Below are 20,411 nucleotides of genomic sequence, written 5' to 3'. Positions count from 1 at the left end.
TTTTCTCCCAAATCTCGACTGCATTCCTCCTGGCTCAAAGGACGAGAAAGTTTGAAATGTGAGTAAAAAAAAAGAAAAAAGAAAAAAGAGAAAGAATAAAAAACAAAAAGCAGTAACTAGAGTTTTTATGAGAACCAGCATTGTCTACCGCTGTGTACTCATAAATTCAGGTTGCCATCTGATTGCACTGACCTGTTTTACAATGGTAACCAAGCATGGCTAATGGTTCAGGATGACTGATCATGCATGTATGTATGTGCAAAAGAAGGAAAGAAAGACACAAAGAGAGACAGATAAAGGGGACAAAAGTTTATTTTTACACGTACATTTACCTCTGTATGTGCTTATACACTGTGTTATGTTGAACTGTGGTGCTTCCAGCCAAGAGGAACCAAGTCCCTCCATTCATCAACCTGACTAAAAGGCACTCTGATTAATAAGGGCTTGAATGGGAGAAGACTGCAGTTGCAGTTTCAGCTCCGGTTCCTCAGTCCGCAACCGCAGTTTGGTCAGAGAAGGGTAGATAGACGGGGGGGAGAAAAAGGTGGAGGACCCTAATTGAAATCATATGCTCGTCTTTAACTGAGGACCGAGACCTCAGCCTGCCTGCCTCACCGGAGACACATACACAAGTTCATAATAACACAAACACACACACACACACACACACACACGCACACACACCACCTCCTTCTCTTCTGCCTCCTGCATGGTTTAATCCCTCTGGACCTTCGAAATTAAGCTTTTCACATGGCGCTCTGCACTGCTAACCAAACACAAACCAGCCCTTTATGGCTCCCTGGGTCTGGCCCTGGGTGCCTCACTGGGAGGAGAGACAGACGGGCTGCAGAGGAGGTGGCTGACAGCTGAGCCGGAGTGGGGGTGCTCTGGGGAAGATTAATGTAGCAGTGGAATCCTGGGTTCTAATGTGTAAAAATGTGTAAATAAAGCCATTCAACTTTTTCTTCCATTTTGCCAAGGTTTGAATGAAATGTGTTGTGATGTAGCCAATTACAGTGTTATGATACAGCCCTAGGGTTTCAGGTGACAGCACTTTCATTATTTGGTTTGGAGTAAATGTATGCTGTAGGGAAAAGCACCTGTGTTAAAGTAAGCTAACTGCCCTCCAGTATGAGGTAACACACGAGATTAATATTGCTTATTGTGCATGATTTAGCTAGTTTGGTAAGAAAAAGCCAGAGCATTTTTTTAAATAATGAAACTACAGAGATGGTCTAAGACACAAATAATGTAGAGTGGAGGAAACTGGCAATTATTAAAAATGTGAATTCTGTTTTTATGTTTAAGTTGTCAGTTATCAAGCACTTACAATGGTTGCTAACAGGCCAGTAATTTCTACAGTTTTGTGCTACAGTGTCTTTCACAAGTAGTATTATGAGACAGGACGAGACGGGGCTAGCTGGTTAGCAAGCTAACTTCAGTAGAAAACTTCACCAGAAATAAAAGCAGAACAAAAGGTGAGTAAAGGAAGTTTTATGCTGAACTTGCAACCTTTCTTCTAGACTGGTAGCTGTTAATGCTAACGTTGGCTATGTAGCGATAGCAAAAAAAAATAAATTACATACAGCACAGTTTTAGAAAAAAGTGAATGGTGCAACACAGCAAATAAGATACGATAGCTTCCTCCATTTTGGAGTTTCTCTCTCTCCGTTCCCTCAGAGTTCAGTACTGTCAAGGTTGTTTGCTATTGGCTCTTCAAGTTGAACTCAGCGTGAAAGCTTTAAATGGATTTACACAGTGCTACTAATAGAGGCAATGCTGTTGGAATTAATGTCAGTTTTAAAGGCTAGCGTGACCAAGCCTTGACCAACAGTAAGTATAATGGATAAGAGTTTAACACAGACGTATCTTTTTAAAACATATTGGACAGTTTGGGTGAGTGTTTTCACATTTAGGCCTAATTTTGTGCTTCCTCTGTGCTTTCTTTTTGTTCCTTACATAATCCCACTTATCAATAAATTCAATTCTTGATTTAACTTGTTAATAAAGATTACCAGAACTGTAAAGACACAAGGCAGTTTATGTGCAGTTCCTTGTTGTTTCAGGGTTTAGGGATTTGTGTCACATACGCGACGCACAGCAAGAGAAACAGCTGAAAACAAAGGGATGGATTGAGGTTAAAAACAGAAATCTTCCTCTAATCCTTGAAAAACCGTCTGAGAATAGGTTGTTCTAAATCTGAATGAGCCTGGATGGCTGCAGTCTCCCTGGGCCTGTTCACCCCTGCAGTGAGTGCTCTCAGTGACCCCGTCCACTCCGCAGCACGCTGACAGCCAAGCAGAGCGGGGAAGGCTCCATTAGGAAAACCCAAAGACTGGTTTGGACATTTCTGGGATTACTGGCTGATTAGTGAACACAAACAACCAAATAAGTGGGGTCACAGGTCTGTGATCTAAAAGGCCTGCTGTGTCAATGAATGTGGAGCAGCTAAAAAAGACTTTCCAGTAATGCTCCACTGGTCTGAGATTTCCTGGCAGGGGATTAAGTAGCAGTAGACCCAGTAAACATATTTTGGCACCCAATGAGAATACTCTAAACCATTTAATGGCCCCATATTGTTAAGAACTATTCATGGGCTCTATGATATAAATGTTAATCCAGTTTTTGCACAACATCTAACTGGTCTGCTTCCCTATTTATTATTCCTTAGTGTAAAAATGCATCTTTGACAAATTAAGTTTATAACTCTTGAGTTCTGTTAAGTTTTTAACTTATTACTGTCATGTGTTTTTAAAAGGCAGATATTTGAAAGCAAAGGCCTTGTTCCATTCCTAAAACAAATTTGTCATGCACACTTTTTTTTTTTTTTTTTCAGAAGCAAAATTCAATTCCAAGCAGTAAAGGAATTACTGTCTGTAAGTCATGCAAGGACTTTGTCTGTCAGCTCCTATTAATGTTAGCTTGGAGAATTCGCCTTCAGCTGCCAGCTCCTGGACTGAGACTGGAAGCCTCAGTGACGTGTGATCCAGACCTCTCAGCTTCCGCATTGTGAAGCCTCATTCTTTCCACAGGGCCATAGTGCTCGGCCACAATAGCTATCGCTTTAATAACAGGGTATCCGCCAGGAATGGCACTCTGATTATTGTGTGCCAAGAAATTCTGTTTGACTTTAACATTGACCAATATAGACAATTCCCACCTACTTGAAGCTGCCACTGTGTAATTTAATGGAAGGAATTTTGAAAACCTGAAAAATGCCAGTAACTGGTGGTATTACTTTACTGGTGCATAAAACTGTCCCAAGATTAAAGCTGACAACCAAGAGGCTAAAACGCAGATGTAGGATGAGATAACCATTTACAAGCCGGAGAGGCATTTTCTCTCTAAAACTGTCTTTCTCATTGGAAAAAGGTTCAGATTTAAGATACTTTGCATGCCATTGCATTCAGAGCTGTCAGTGTACTGTCCTCAAATAGAATAAAATCCAAGAAATACTGGAATTTGCTTTGATTTGTTTAAGTGCTGCCCACTAGTCATTATATATATATTATATTATATTATCAAAGGACATCTCACAAAGACTGATCTTCCATCTTGAAAATGGCGGAATGTCATAATTTGCTGATTTGACCGCTTCCACTTGAAGACTTCTGGTGAGAACACTGCATCTGGTGTGTTTGATAAAAATTACGATGTAAACTGAACAAGAGCATGAAAATGTGAATCACATCTCAGATTAAAAAGGAAAAATATGTCAGTTCAGTCCAAAGATTTGTTGTCACCAACTACGTAATGTACTTTCCAAATGGGGAACTAAGCAAACACATCTGTTCAAATGCACATCACTGTACACATCAGTAAGCGATCACTTCGCTTGATTCTTCAGTTCAGGTTTTGATTAGACGTAAAGCTGGGTCCCTACTTGATTAGGGTTAATGAGGATTAGCAGCACCCACTGTTGATACATGACATAGACAAAACCAGGTGGAAAAATGTCGAACGCATCTAAAGTTAAGTGAATATGAATCAAGAAGGAACAAAAAACAATCAAGAGTGCTCTGATGCTGGCTAGAGTATCAAGATTCAACATAGCAAGGTTGTTTTATTGTTTTTTTAAAGGTGGATAGGACAGGAAAAAGGGTGATTTTGATTTAGCAAAAATGCATCATCGTATTTGAATTAAGTTCAACTTTACAGGTTTGTCTTACTAGTTTCCCAAATACAGTAAAATAAGAAAGAAATCAGAATATAAAAGGGAGAATTGATATTTTTTTTCTCCCTCTAAATTACAGCATGACAGAAAAAGTCTGAGAACCAATGCTTTGGGTCATGCCTGTCAGTCTCCAATGAGGGGATCTTCAATGGAAAAAAAGCTACAGTTGGGCAGCAATACAGATGATTCAGGACAGCTTTTTTTTTTTTTTTGGACTTGATATTGTTTGGACAACCTTTCTCTCAAGGGTACCCTATTCTTTTGCATGGAATTTGAAAACTGTGTGAAGCCTCTGATTATAACTCATTTGTCTTCCAACTACACAAAACGATTCATGCTGTTCTTCTTAAGACACCTCATCTCTGCCACTCCTCCTTATCAAAATTATTTCTATTTCAGCAAGTTGTGTATGACATCCGGTGAACAATGTTGCCAAGACATGAGCACAGTTCCTTGGAAAAACATTACACAGTCACTACCAAATTACCCCAACAGATAAAAGAAACACTCCAAAAAGTCTTTGCAAAAAACAGTCACATCAGCCGTATGAAATCACACACTTTCTTTTATCCAAAAATACAACATTTCCTCATCGACTTTTATGACAATATCCCGTGTTCCCAAGGTGAAAGGAAACACCTCATAGCTTCCATGTGTCACTTCCTGCTCAGTAGCTAATTCCCACAAGTGAGACTGGAATTTCTAACTAAGCCAGTTGGTCAAGAACAAGAAGCTTATGATGAAAAATGGAAAAGTTAAATAGAGCAGGCCCTGACGAATGCTGTCATCAGATTCCTAACTATCTGGGCACTTTTCATGAGGCTCAAGTGGCAACATTTCTGCAAGAAAAAGCTTTGCCTTCTGATGCTCTTTTTGTAATATTCTTAGTTAACGGAGACAATCTGCTTTACAAAAACAGCAATGAATGTCTATGTAGGCCGGAAAAATGTGTGGTCACTTCCAGAGGAATTTGTTTATACAAAAGCTGAAGTGTCCTGGTGTGCCTCTTTGGTTTCAGTTCTCACCCTGCTAGCCAAAGAGTACTGCTTCAGAGTGAGTCCTAATGTTGTAGGTCACACAGCGGTAGGTAAGTTTTGGATGACAGAACAATGCCTCCGATCTTTGTTAGTACAATGAGAAATCGCGTTGTCGTCCTCATCCAGCGTTTTGATTCAGTTCGTTTCTGCTCGTGCTGCCCAAACTGACTCACGATTGGAGGCACTATGTGTCACATACTTCAGTTTGGATTTGGGTCAGCCGCTGTTAAGAGATACCCTGGTGCATTTATTGTTTCCAAGGTGTCTGAGGAACAATCGCCATTGTTGTGTGTCAGCGCTGCCCTTCAAGCTGTATCTGAATACAGCAGGAAACAAAGAAAGAGAGAGAGAGAGCCTTGGTCTTTTATGTGACCCCAGGGAGCGGATGTTTCCTCCTTTCATGCAAAGACGAATTCACCTGAGCGTGAAGCTAAAGTGGCCCTGACTTAGTGGTTTCCAGGCGTCAAGGTTCACTTCATTAAATGAGACGCCAGGGAACATTTTTAGACTTCGGCGAGGGAGAGAGGAAGAGCTGGATAAGATGTTACAGAGATACAGCGAGAGGAGAAAGGCAGACTTGGACAGAAAAGAGCATGAGAGAGACAGATTTTTCTATACTCTCGTATTACCCACACGCAAAGCCTTCCTGTCATGCATGTCCGTGTTTGTATAAACTGCTGTAGCTGATGGTTCCTCTCACTCAAGTTCAGTATTTCCTTGCGTTAATCAAAGCAAGACCCGAGCTGGTGCTGAGATTGTGCGATGAAGACCTTTGAGGTGGAGTTCTGACCATTTTATGGACATAGAGGCTATAAAACTATCCAGGGATTAATATATACCTTATACATGTGAATACTCTGGTCACCTGCCAAAGGAAAACACTGGCTGTGGCCATCTGTTCTTTGAAGTTTATTGGTAGCTAGTTAACTAATGGTTATGTCTGTTTTAGTGAGAGTACCAAATGTTATGCATTGTGCCCTGACTGAAAACAGTGGTTAAACTTCATTTCAGATGTCCTCTTACACTTGTTTAATGGACACCTGCTCAGAAACAAGTGGACAAGGTGTAAAGCACACGAAAAATGATACTTTCATGATACCAAAAATGCAGCAGCAAAACATTTTACTGATTGGTGCTTTCAGAGTAAAAGTCCCCTGGGCGGCTGCTAATATATCAATCGTTAGAAGGAGAAAACGAGAATTCTGATCCCAAGACCTCCAACAACCCTGATTAATTACATACACTAAAGCCTCTTTCACTTTGGTCTCTGCCACTGAAAACAATACTTTCCTGTGAGGTGTCAAACTCCCACTGATGAGCGGACGGATAGATTTCACTTCAGGTCTTTGTGCGACGGTTCCACCCTTTAGGGACAAGAATACCCTGCCTCAGCGAGGGGCTGAGGGACACACAGATCAGTCCTGACTCCACAACACAATACTTGACTAATGGACATCTCTCACATGTCTGAGCCACAATATGCTCATTGTCTGTCTGTTTCACTCACACACTCTCCATATTCACAGCATATGTGTGATCGAGCACACACACACACACACACACACACCTCTTATTCTCTCCCTGCTCAGAAACCTGTTGGCCTGCCAGCACTGGAAAACTTGGACAAGATCATCTGCAAGAGTTCATCATGCCTTGAATATCCGTTTGGCAGCTCGCACGATTGGAGAACAATCAAGATACTATTTCAAAACCTCGCTGGTTAACAGTGGGATGCATTATCTCACTTATAACCATGTGAATAACAGTGTACAGTCAATTTACAAATCGAGTGTTGTGCCCGTTTCCATGGATTCTGTTTATGATATAAAAGGACTGAGAAGACTTGGGTCTCACACCCAGCAAACTGGACTTTTTTATGTATTAAGTTATGGCCCCAGATGTGAACTAGCCTCTCTTGTTAGGTAGGGAAGGACCTTAATCCAAAGCAGTAGATTTCAAAATACTGGGTCCCAGTCTAAAGGCAGTTTGACATAAATCAGACCAGAGAAATGTGCTGCTGAATCCCCACTAGCAGACGTCTTGTACAGTATCATTAAGGTGGCTGGTAGAGGCGTTTCTTATATGCATAGGTAAGTCAAAGATTTACATGTAAATGATAAGAATGTATCATAGCTGGCATCTCATTCAGAATTAAGAAACTTCTCTTACCAAACGAGTAGTTTCATTTTAACGTGTTGTTGTATTCGAGATATCAGTCTCGGTAATCAGGACATTATTTTGAAAGATAGAGAGATAAACTGATGAAATTCCATTAACTTACATTGTATCTGTGTTGTGGCACTCTCATTGGTGGAAGCTTTGGGACGTAGTAAAAGTCCCATTAATTTTTCCCACAGCCAATGTTACGCGACTTACAGTTAAAGTGCTTCTACAACTTGGATGGATATGAAACTCTCCCTTTGGAGTCATCCGTCAAAAGAACACACAGCTGTGATAGAAAATGTCTGGTCCTTTGACAAAAAGGTGAAGGTATAAGGTTGTACACACTTAAAAAAAAAAAAAAAAGTGCATTTCTGCAAGAATCAATCACAATCTTATAGCTCCCTTACTTGTGCCACTGATGGCAGAAAACAGGCTGAGGATTTCAATGTTGAGGAATCTGCAAACATTCTGCAGCTCAAAATCAGTTCACTTTTGGATTCTGGGACAGTTTTGGATGAATTCAGAAACTGTGGTGCTATGTTTCGTTCTCAAATTCTACGATAAAAGCGTTTTGAATCTGCTACTGCTCTTTTTTTTTTGACAGCAGCTGAGGCTCACAGGGTTTTGTAGTATTTAGGGTTAGGGTTAGGTCTCTGCATTTTTTGTATTTTTCAACCCAAGCCTTAAGCAGTAAAACTTGATGTTGGCAGCATGAGGAAAGAGGCAGATTAGTCCTGACAGCATCCCAGTGGGCGTGAGCTTAAATCGAAATAAACACCTACGACTTGTGCTTAGCAAAATCCCAAATAAACAGTGGTTACCTGTGAGTCAGGCTCCATGTAAGGGCTTGTCTTGCCATCTTCACTAACAGTTGGCGACCACACTCTGTCTCCCGGTCCCGACCTGAAAGACAATACCCATGAGAGAGAAAGAGAGACAGAGAGAGAGAGAGGATGAGTCTCGAATAAATCTTGTGCCACCTAACACCCAGGCATCGAAGCATGCAGTTATTTCTGCTGAGAAGCGTGAATTTTTCTTTCCACAGAAGATTCCTGCGCATGAAGTGTAATTATTTCTGAGAGTGGATGTTGAAAAGAGTGAAAGATACTATTTACTGTAATCGTCTTATAATTACTGTGAGATGGGAAAAATGACAACTGCAGCGTCCCATGATATCCCATAACTGTTGTGTAATAGGAGCGGTGCAGGTCCTCTTTATGTGCCAGAATAATCACATATAGCTGCAGTTAACAAATCATTTACTGTACTGGTAGCTTTGTGCGAGTGAGTGTATGAATGTATGTGAATGTGGTTTTGTACGTTTGCCAGGTTTTCACATTAGGAATGGGATAGGGCTACGTCCTGGCCTCTTCCCACTGGTACAAAGATAAAGTCATCATCACATCATAACTCCAGCGTATGAACTATCCAGAACGCACAGCAGTCTGGGCCACAGACTTTTCAAAAGTAGTGATAACTGAATTACTGGTATTTGGGATTCCCCCCCTCCTGTTGAGATTACTAGTAATTGACTCCAGTTGCACATACTTAAAAAAAAGGACATGACTTACTGACTGGCAGCAATGATCAAATACATTATTTACAGCGCTGCTGAATGGGCCTACTGTGCGTGCATAAGCAGGGGTCCCACATAATTTATTTTGTTCTTTAAAAAGGCAGAGAATTAAATGCTTTGGTGAAACTAAGAGTGTGCAACTTGTTCCTCCTCACTGTGATTCATCACGAACAGTTCACATGCATTGCCGTTTCACTTTCAAGGTACATGTTGAAGTAGTTGCGGTTTGCGTGTCATATAAAAAAGACCTGAGGAGACTTCTTTGGTTCATCGAGTTTTTGTTGCCATGGCGCGGGCAGATAAGCGGGAAAGCATCCAACTGCCAAAAGGGTAACACCAGGACATTGCGCAGAGTAACTACAGGACAGCGTGCGTCTTTGTATGTGTCTTTGTGTGTGTGTGTGTGTGCGCGCGCTTCACTTCACTCATTCACACCTCCTACCACAGAGAGATAAAAAACTATTAACTGCATGTGTGTGCGTGTGTGTGCATGTGTCTGGTGTGTGCGCTTGCATGCGTTGATTTGTCCACCCCACAGGGTGGAGAACTGATGTCTACAGAGGTGAGGTCATCAGGCTGCAGCTGGCACGGCGTTGGCTGAGCTGAGGCAATGCTTCAGATATGAAGCGCGGAGGTGTTGCTATCAAGGATGTTCTTATGAGACGCCGAGTGTCTGGCAAGACAAGCAACAGCTACTGCGTAGGATCCTCAGACAGAAAGCCTTCGTGTTTTCAGATTGTTTGGTTTCGATGGTTACCGCACAAACAGCCTATTGAAATGAGTCAAAGTTCAGTCTGAAGTGGCCTATTTGAATTGACATTTTTGGAAATGCAAGAGAGATACATGGAATTTACCGTCCATCCACTACAGTGGAGCTATGAACGCCGAGGCGTGGGTGGACACTGAGGGAGAGACCAATTTAAAATTTACAGTGTTTCACTCATTATATTGAAGGTCAGTCTTGAAAGTGACGTCAGTACATACTTGAATTTTGAAAAAAATATTCCACTGGGAGAACGACACTGCTGGCTGTTTTTGGCTTCAATGCACAGCTACACGTAATCTGACATTTCAGATTTTGAGCAACGGACATAATCTAGTTTTATTTTTCTGCCAGAGAGGAAACTGTTCTGGACCATCTCAAATGTAACCCAACAGAAACGGCCACGGAAGACAGAAACAATCTGCTGCACACAAGTTTGATCACAGACAATGAACTGTATTGTTAGTTTCTCTTTGACGGTATTGGTTCAGTGTGTGAGGGATAACCCTGGACTATCCGATCCAAGCAATAAAAAGCAGCCAGCAGCACCAGAATACCATGATCTGCACGGCTATAGGAATATTAAAAAACGAGTTTCAGACTTGAGTGGCTGTATCTCATCTCACTAAAACCTCCTCTTACTGTTGCCAAAAGGTATTCTGAGAAAACTGATCGCCACAGCAGCACTGTGCACTCTGTCTCTTAACAGAGATTCACAATGATAAATTGGATAGGGGCGAATAGACCCAAACTCATTCCTTAAGTGCCGTCTTCGATTTCCACCCACCGGCTCCGCTTCTGCTCGTAACTAAATACATCAATGTCAAACAAGACTGAATACGGACTGGCAAAAAGGAAAGTAAAAAAGAAAAAAAAAAAGTTAAAAGACAGAGGGTGAAAAGACAACACATGGGGAGCTAATTTTCTAAAATCCACGTTTTCATTATGGTGACCAATATATTAAGTTACTTGCTTTTTGTTTTAAGATGACCACAAGTTGTTTGATAATCCTCATTCATAAAACACTTTAAAAAGCAAGACAATTACATAAATTACATAATATTGACAGGAATGGCCATAAAACTATCATAAAAATTGTAAAATGAAAGAACGAGGAAAAATAAACCCATAAAATTCGGTCACAGAAGATTGAATATAAATGGGTTCATGACAAAAACATATAAAAGTAAAAAAAAAAAAAAAAAAAGAGAAGGACAATACATACATAAAGCAGCACAGAGAAAAAGAAAGTCTCAGGTCATCACAACAACTTTTCCCTAACACCCCCCCCCCCCACACACACACACACACACACAGCAGTGGATGACTTTACTTTGGCTGCACAGGATCACCATGTTCGAGGAGGAGCATGAAAACCGAGTGCCCTCAAATTAAGATGCAGCTGATCACGGAACATTTCAGGGTTCACTCAAAGAGTCCGGCCTCGCTTCATCAAAACCCATCGGAACGAGGATGGTTTTCAGCCCTATCGTACATCAGACACCACTGGAGATGCTCCTCCTCTTATTTGGTTCTGTGAGAGGAGCTTAAATACTTTCTCCTCTGCGAGTAAAGACAGACAATCATCCTTTAAAGAGCAGTTATTGGGTCTTGTCAGCAGACCTGATGGGGTCACTTGGAAAAATCTGCATCTGGGTGATGACAAGATCAATGCAAGGGGGAAAAAAAAAGGATAGAAGGATTGAGCACCCACCCCTCCTTCCCCTCCTCCCCTTTTTCTGCAACACAGGCTCTTAAACTCCACTGATGCTGCGTTTACAACCACCACAAAAAAGAGACCTTGGGAGAGCGTGAGAGGGATGACGTGATGAAGGGATGAAGGAGGAGATGAAGGCAGCGGTGCTGGTGGTGGTGGGGCATGTGTGTGTCAGTCGGTTCCTTTTGGGAGGCTCCTTTTTTTTTTTTTTTTTTTTTCTTTCTTTGTCCCAGTTGGAGTCCTGTGTTCCTTTGGTCCCATGCAGCCTCGTGCATAATTCCTCAGCTGTGAGTCACAGGTCGTGGAGTCAGAGCCAGACAGCAGGGGCGAATCCTGCACCGGAGCGTTCTGACTGCGTCTTTTCTCTGCCTGTTTTCCCTGATTCCTCCTGAATCCTCCGCCCTGTGTTTTGTTTTGATTTTATTCTCCAGATCATGATCGGATTTTGTGTTTCTCCCCCATCAGGACTCAGACATGCAATCACATAAATGCATTACACATCACCTCAACCCCCTTATCCTGGCCTTTACCCTCAACTAAAATCAATCCAAACTGAGACCTTGATCCTAAATAGTAACAAACAAAATCTCCTTGTCTTTGTAAGGACATTTCTCACTGACAGTGACATCACTGCATTATAATCTTGATTTCTACAGTGTGGCAGAATAGTCCCAACTCAAAGGTCCACTTACTAGCCTTTTAGGAGCTTTTAATCAGTCAGTGGATGGCTGGAGAAAGATCAAGCGGACGATTTCCATTCAAATCCACACAGCATCTTTGCACTGAGACAGAGCTTATGATCTCATATTTGTTGTTCTCAGGTAACCCACGGTTTACACTCATGTAACGAAACTGTAAAACACTCACGCCATTTTCAGTCACTGATGAAGACTGTGAGATGCGGCTGAAAGCTTTTAAAAAGTTAGTAACCCTTGGACCTATATGCTAGTGAAAATGACCATCACTGTTTTTCCATGTATTTTTCTGGTTAACTCGTGGTGAAGAAGAGGTATTGAACTACAAGATGAAACACTCACATTTGTAACTTTGCTTTGAAGACCCTGTGCAAGTTCAGTTCAGCAAAAAAACATTGTTCTTAAGCTTTGGCGAGCGGTTAGACCGACAGTTTCAGTTTAATGTGCCTCGGTTTTGAGAATATCTACGTCTTAATCTTCTGTTGCCCCCCGCCCAATAAAATGGAGATGAATGGATTCCAGTGAAAACTCTTTATAGCGAGGTCTCCGGACTAACCAGCACAAATTAAATTCCATACAGCCCCATTAGAAGAATTGGATATATGAATGAACTGATCCTTTAAGCTCTAAACCATCTGCAGGTCAAACTTCATTCCAGCCTCGACCTAACTGTAAATTTTCCTTTCTACAGTAAGTGAAATTGAAACAAGAACAGCAGGGTGTCCCTATTTCACAAGACTTTTTTTTTTTTTTTTTTTTTCAGAATTCAAGAACAAGAGTAACACACACACAGCTCAGGCATCATGACTCATTTCTCAGCACATTTAACATGCCACCCCAGCAGGAGTCTTTCCGAACAGCTTGACCGGCGGTGGAAACACACATCCCAACCGCCATCATCTGTTCCTCAGGCCTCTGCAAACCGCATGGCTTTCTCCAAGAAGCTCTGGCAGACGGAGGGAAACTGCAGGGAGGTGAGGTCAGGGTGGAAGACAAGAAGAGATGGCAAGAGAGAGAGAGAAAGACGAAGAGGAGATATAAAAAGAAGAAACAGAGCGGGATGAGCAGAGTGGGATTTACGGTTTGGAGAGGGAGACGGCAGAGTGGCGTGTGGGGTTCGGGGGACGGGAGATGAAGAGGCCGAAAAAGAAGAATGAGGAGGAGAGGAAAACGGTGGCGAGAGGGGAAGGTTTTCCCCTCACAGCTGGGTCCTGTATTCCCAGAGTCGGATATACAGGCCAAGCAAAGCAAACATGACACACACCAATATAGGCACCAAGTGCGTCTGTCCAGTTCCTCTGACATTACAGTGAACTTGACAAGAGGGGGGTGGCAGCCATTTTTTGCTCTCCAGCCAATGCCAGGAACTAACAGAAACTAGCAGGGGTGTTTCACCTCACAGTGGAGCGCTGACAGGCCTGAATCAGCACATGGGAAGCTGTGATAAAGTGCGTTCCTTCCTAATTTTCCCTTTCATTCTTTCCTTTTCTTCTCACTGGTTCCCCTCCTTTATTCTCTCATCTTTCCCCTCACTTAACCTCTGGCTGGACAAACATAAATCCACCAAGAGCACAGAGATGTTCAATTATTGGTAATTTTCTGCGTCGAGTTTCTTCTTTGGTGGTATGGATGACAAATTGCAGAGCGCAGAAATATACTGAACAGAGATGCTTCCAGAGAGAACTTGCTGGCAGAATCATACAGGAAAATATCATATCAAACTGTAAGAGTATGTAGTCTCTCCCTGGCCTCAGTTCACCAGAATGTAATGCAGCTGTAAGACGTGTTTTGATTAAGTGTATTGGCATAAAACTCAGATCTGAATGGTTCAAACAAATGTTCCTGGGATTCACTATCACTACCGGCAGTAAAAGCAGACAAGACAAAGTACTTAATCGCAACAAAAACATATTCTGGAAAGTGCAAATATAGTGTTTGAAGGTTGTATTTTCTTTTAACGGCAGTATAAAAAAAAATAAAAAAAATTCCACACAAACAACTGCAGCTGCTGGCCCAATGTTCAGTTTTCATGAGCTTCCCGGGGCACCTAACCAGAAACCCTCCGATGCAGGGCGCTCTTAAAAATGCTCCGTAATGCAAATGATGAAAAATGGGGCTTATGAAAGTAATAAACGCGGACACATTACGGAGAAACATTCTTGAGTTACACAAGACCTCAAGCCCCGATGCATCCAGCGTACTGTAATTTTGGTTCACAGCAGACGTGTAGACTCATATATTTGTCCATCGGCAGCAACACAAAATTACAGGTCTCCCGTTTCCCCATCTATGACTCTGTGACTGTTTGGACTATTTTATGGCGTAGGCTTTTAATGAGGGGCTGAGAACTGTTGTCCTCTGAAATATTATTTTTCTCGTGAGTCAGCACGGGTTCTCGTCACTCCCAATTTTTTTGGACTCCAGAATCAATGGTTGCAATTGAAAAATCCACAGTTATTCCTGTAGCCCACAGCTGAGGAGTGTTTTCAATGAACTGAAAATCACATATTTCACATTTCCTTTAGTAAATAACTATAGTTAGTAGCCTTTTACATATGAATATGACATCCCCATTGTCTGGATAATGAATAACATAGGGCTTGGACCTTATTCACTAACCAGAGAGCAAACTACCATTTTTTACACAGCTCATTGAATTCCTGGGAGAACTTTTTCAAGGTTTTAATAATACATTATATATATATAATTATAATAATATATCATTATTATAGAGTTTATTTCTAATTATTTATGTTACCATTTAAACTTCTGTAGGTTTCTTGTTGGTTAATTTGCAGTGGCCAAAACTGTGACCTCTTTTTTCCCCCCATTATTGAATTAAGGCTTTTGTAGATGGCTGTGTTCTGTTTGTCTGCTCAGTCATAGTGACTGTTGCTGTTTATTAACACATAACTTCCTGTTCAGGATCTTTCCTGCGAAAACACTACTGCACACCAAGAGTTGTGAATGCAATGCTTTAATCACCTGGCTTCTGGTTGAAAAAGGATTGCGTTGGAAAAACATGGGTATGAGGCTTCACCCACACGCAGCTTTGATCTGACGTGAGGAATGTGTTAAAAAAAAAAAAAAAAGTCAGCGTCCCGTCATCTCCTTCGCCCAGCAGGAATATGTTAAGATTATTTCAAAACTCGTGGTGCCTTACGTGTCTCCTATTTGAGGGAGAGGAACTGGACTCTGAGCTCCACTGTGTTGTCGGTGTAATTGAATTTCCAGCAATGCACAAAGCAGAGAACGCTGGCTGTAAAAACGGCATTCTGGGCAGAGAAGGGCCCATGTGGATTTCTCACTTGGTCTCTCTGATTCACCGCTCCTCTACTTGGCTTCAGTCTCCCTCCCTCTTTCTCTCTCTCTGTCGTAGTGTCTCTTTCTCCCTCTCTGCCGCTGCTCTTTTTTCCTCTCTTTCTCCTATTTCCCACCATCTTTCAGCCCCTCCCTTCTCTTTCAACACTTCCCCTTGTCTGCCGTCTCGTCTTTTTGTGACTGCGTAACCCAAAACTTTCGGATCCATTTTTAAAACGGTCTTATTCCTCCGCCTGAACCCCTCTTGCTCTGTCTTCCCTCTCATTCACCACCGGTTCATTTCAGCTCTGGGCGCTGGAGCCAGAGGTGCATGCCGACATATCTCTCAGACATGACTTACCCTCCTCCTGTCCCAACAGCAGGGCAGTTCACACTGTAATTATTCATCCAATACACTGAGGGAAGGTCACATACCAGCAGCTAGCCTCGCTCTGCCTGTGTTGATATATGACCCTGCGCACAACTGCTATCTTGTCAGTTTAAATGGGAAATTAAGGAGGATTGATGAACAGCATGACTTGGTCTGGCAGTTCACTTGTGGTTCTAATTCAGAGGAATGATCTTTAGCTATTTATGAGACCTGAATGGGTGTCAAATATCAATGTTCACATCACAGAGAAGTCAGTTATAGCTTTTCTTTACATCTCGTCCACCTGCATTTTAACCCGCTTGTATTTCGCCTCTGATGAGATTGAGAAAAGATCACTGGGTTTGAATATATTTTCTCTATTAACAAAAAATATTTCTCAAACTCACTGAGTCACTTTGTCACTCACCATAAACAAGATAATTTCTTTCAACCTCACCCATTACAAAGTCTTGCTGACAAGCGTATCTCAAACCCACATCAGTTCAGAATTATGGTCGAGATCCCAGTGTTTCCAAAACACTAAACACATCCTCATGAAACAACATGGACAATGTGTGAAAAATGATGCACAAGAAACCTTTTAATTGACCATAAAAAAAATCGTAGGTTTTCATATGTCAATCAATATAAATGTGATGTGCAAGCAGATGTGGGGCAAAATGTCAGCCGCACAGCATATCCATAACCTTGTAAGTGCTCCTGCTTTTGTCAAACTACTTCTTACATTCTCGCTTGTGTTAAATAACTCAAATTTGAATTTGGGAATGTTCGGGTGCAGGTGGTTGAGTGTGGGAGTTTTTCTTGTGCTGCTGCAGCTGTAGAGGAGCTCCCCTGGTCTTTGCGCTGAATACTACTTTATGTATCCTTAAATAAATTTACTATTCCTATGTGGACAAGCCACTGAATGCTCAGCCACTCAGCTTGATATATGAATGGATGGGGTTCTACTACAAGCTGTGGCAGAGGGGGTGGGGGTGTGTGGGTGTGGGTGTGTGTGTGTGGTGTGTGTGTGTGTGTGGTGTGTGTGTGTGGTGGTGGTGGTGGTGGGGGGGGCTGCTGCATGCTACAGTGCAAAACTATAAAAACACAAATACAGTGCAGAGGAAGAGAAAAAAAAAAGAAGTTCTTCTTCTCTGTCTGAATTAGGGAGCGACTGCATGTGTGAATCTCTGTTCGTCTGACGGGTCCGGTTACTCCGGGGGTTATTCTTATTTCCACTGCATCTGCAGGTCAACTTCATGCTCCAAACCATTACGGGAGAGAGAGAGAGAGGGAAAGAGAGAGAGAGACTGTGTTGTCTGTTGCCCTAAAAGGAGAGAGCTGAAGCACCAGTTGGCAGTTGTCACTTCACTGAAACCACAGTGTTCTTCATCTGAGAAGATGGGGTTCAGAAGTTGCCAGATTCGCTCTGCACTTTCCAGTGCTCTGGCAACCTAAAGTAACCATCTAATAGAAATGTGGGAAGCGACTGACATTTCAGTTCAGTTTCAGTTTTTCCTTGGTTACCCCCCCCTTCTCTCTCTCCATGTTGTTAACCGTTTAGACAGATGATTTCCATTCTGCTACCCTGACAGAAACATGTTGCTTCTGTCTTCCACTTAAGGTCAAATCATCCATCCTCCCGTACTCCCTCTGAAAATGATGCACCAGTCTGAATAGTGGAAGATAATAAGATCATTTTCCACTTCATGAAGTGGCAAAATGGAACAATATCGACCTTTCAAGTCCATTTGAAAAGGTCACTGTCTGACTCACTGTATGTACAAGCCTCATGGACTTTGACGGCGCTCTATAGGAGCAGCGATTATTTAAGCTGCTGTAAAGCTGTCATCTGTCCCTGTGACTCGAATGCGCCAAGGCGAGCAGACGCACCAGAAATAGAAACAATATGTGTTCCTGGACGAGAGGCAGTAAATGACCTGAGTCATAAAAAATCAGTCAGGTTTTTCAACTCAATTCACTTAATGAGCCTCAGAGCAAAAACCATAAGCAGCCGCTGCTGAGGGTCAAAGCAGTGACGACTGATTAGCAAGTGACTTATGTTAGAACATTTCCTTATATCCGACATCATAATTCCCATCAGTCATCCCGTATGGAAAAATCAAATCTTGCACGAGCCTCTGGCCTCAGGCAGGAATGAGGAGCGGGCTACTGACGTCTGGGAAGCTCGGTTTTTATTAACTCCACACCCGCAGACTTTTTTCATTTTCAGAGCTGTACTCTTTTAGACCCAACCACCTGACATCACTTGAGGCAGTTTATCAGACTTCACACAGCTCCGTACAACTGTTTTCACATGTGCAACGTGTACTCCCCCAGACCTGTACACAGACTTTGATGTGTGAAATCAGTTGGGGCTCCCCCTTTAAGGCAACTGGAACTACTTGGTTGAAAGTTAGGTTAAGAGCTTGATCATAATTTTAAGAAAACCAAGACTGACTGTCCTGATTTCCTCCATTAGCAGGATTGTGGTGCACAGCCACAGCTCCCAAATCAGGAAAAATATAAACACACTCTTAGTCAGTTGACCAAATGGTCCTCTGTTGTTTTTCTGGTAAGAACAGTGTCATGTTTTCATACCTGCTGATGTTGAGTTTGAGCTGCTGAGTGCAGGTTTTGATCCTGTTCTGAGCCTCCATGTGCGTCATGTGCTCTGTGCTGTCGCCGTTGATGGCCAGGATGGTGTCGCCCGGACACAGGTCACCTTGGGCCGCCTTGCTGCCTGGTGTTACCTGGAGATAACATTCACACACACACACACACACATACCGATCCAAGCACACCCAAGAAAAGAAAAGAAAGAGCTGTTACAAGTGGTGTCAATGTGTCAGTGAGAGAGAAAGACAAAAAAGAATGAAAGAAAGAGAGTATTAGTGCGGGAGTGTCAACACGGAGGCCAAATTCAACAAAAGCAGCTCTCTTTTGATTTATGTAATATTGCCTTGGGCAGCACTCTGGGTTTACATTTTCAAAAAGCCAGCAACAATGACACTGGGAAGTGAGAGGCCACTTAAGAGTATTGAAGGTGGTGAAATAGTTGGAAAGAACTGGAACATTTTTATACGTTTGGCCTTTTCGAATTCAGTAAAAAAAAAAAAACTGCTCTGCAGTTGCATCAGACTAAACCCCCAGTGAATGATCTCAAGTCCAGGAGTAAGTTCCATTAACAGAGTTTGCATATGAACCTTGAACCTTAATCTCTGTGTAATGTTAAGATTCATTTGGAAGCATCTGCTCCATATATCCTTCGAGCTTTGCCTCGTCCTGTGACGTGGCCCGTTTTGATCCTGCGAAGCGTAGGCGCACATCGCTTTAATTTCGAAGATTATCTCGCAGCCGCTGGACAGTGAGCAGGTTCCTCTCTGTGATCCTTCAGTCCACAAACATGCTGGTCTGTGGACATTCGAGCCCCACGGGGAGGCAGAGGGGGAGGGTGGGTGTCCCAGTGGGTATGTTTCACCTTCGCAGGACACACTAAGTAACATATGATAACAATTTTCCATTATTGCAACGCTCGCGCACACACACACACACACACATACAAACGTCCCTGTTATTTCCAGGCCTGCGTCTGACTGGTTCGTATGGTTTTGGCAAAGAGAAATGAGCAGAAACTACCAATCAAACGCTCCCATCATCAAACCAAGACATTCACAGTAAAAACAGTCACTGTCATATGGCAGCAAGCTGCTGAGGAAAATACTCTCTTCACCAGCACTGAAACAAAAATGTAATGAAATGTGAACAATTGCCATCATGTCTCTGGTCATCTTTGTTGCGCTCCATGTGCTGTCAAGGTACGACATGTATGACTATTATTTTGACTGTATTTTTCCAACCATTAAATGTGAGGAGATTTGCTGCAGCTGGATTCAATTGTGATTGTCACACAGTTTTTAGAAGGAATTGAAATCATTAATCTGTGACAGATTCTCTGTGGCAGCTTGAAGAAGCGTAACGGGGATTCAACCAATATTCATTTATACACATTTTAATTTTGTACAAACAGAGGAAGAACTTTATTAGCAACTATGGCTAAAGACTATTTTCATTATTTCATTATTATTTCCTTGATTAACCAATTAGCCAAAAAAAAAAGTACATTACAATTTGCAAGAGTCACTTGTTTTGTTTAACCAATAAATGATTAAACCAACAGATCATTGTTATTGACTAATTGGTTGATCTATTGGTGAACAGCTACAGCGAACATGTCACCATGTAAAAGCTGAAGCAGGGAGGAATTCACACTCCAACACTTTGTCATGTCTGAGAGCTTAAAGACTAAAAATTACTAGACTATCTGTAAATCTGTAAAAACACAGGGAACAGAAGATTTCGGATCACTTTCCTGTTAATGAAGCCCTTGTATGTCAAGTGTTGGTGATTAATCTTTGTCCCGTCACCCAAGTTTTTAAGTGGGTACCTCTCTTTGAGCTCATTCATCTTCACACCAGAGCACCCACCGCCTGACCCCACGACGTCTCGTAATGCCTATTACCCTGACAGCTGCACATTAAGATGTATTGTGTTTGGAACGGCGAAAACCTTGCTTCAAAATAACACTTACCTCACTAACACATATTAATAATCTA

General features: G+C 42.1%; 1 protein-coding gene across 1 annotated transcript in view; it reads right to left on the bottom strand.

Annotated features, from left to right (window-relative positions):
* pdlim4 (PDZ and LIM domain 4) overlaps nt 1–20,411 on the bottom strand; it is a 45,426-nt gene that overhangs the window by 17,210 nt on the left and 7,805 nt on the right. Inside the window, exons 2-3 of the mRNA XM_056397085.1 lie at nt 18,397–18,548; nt 8,196–8,277 (exon numbers count right to left, since the gene is read on the bottom strand). Of these exons, the coding sequence (XP_056253060.1) occupies nt 8,196–8,277; nt 18,397–18,548 (234 nt within the window). The remainder of the gene's footprint in view (nt 1–8,195; nt 8,278–18,396; nt 18,549–20,411) is intronic.

Source organism: Seriola aureovittata, chromosome 15, assembly GCF_021018895.1.
Source record: "Seriola aureovittata isolate HTS-2021-v1 ecotype China chromosome 15, ASM2101889v1, whole genome shotgun sequence".
NCBI lineage: Eukaryota > Metazoa > Chordata > Actinopteri > Carangiformes > Carangidae > Seriola > Seriola aureovittata.
This window is presented reverse-complemented; position numbering and strand designations above follow the sequence as displayed.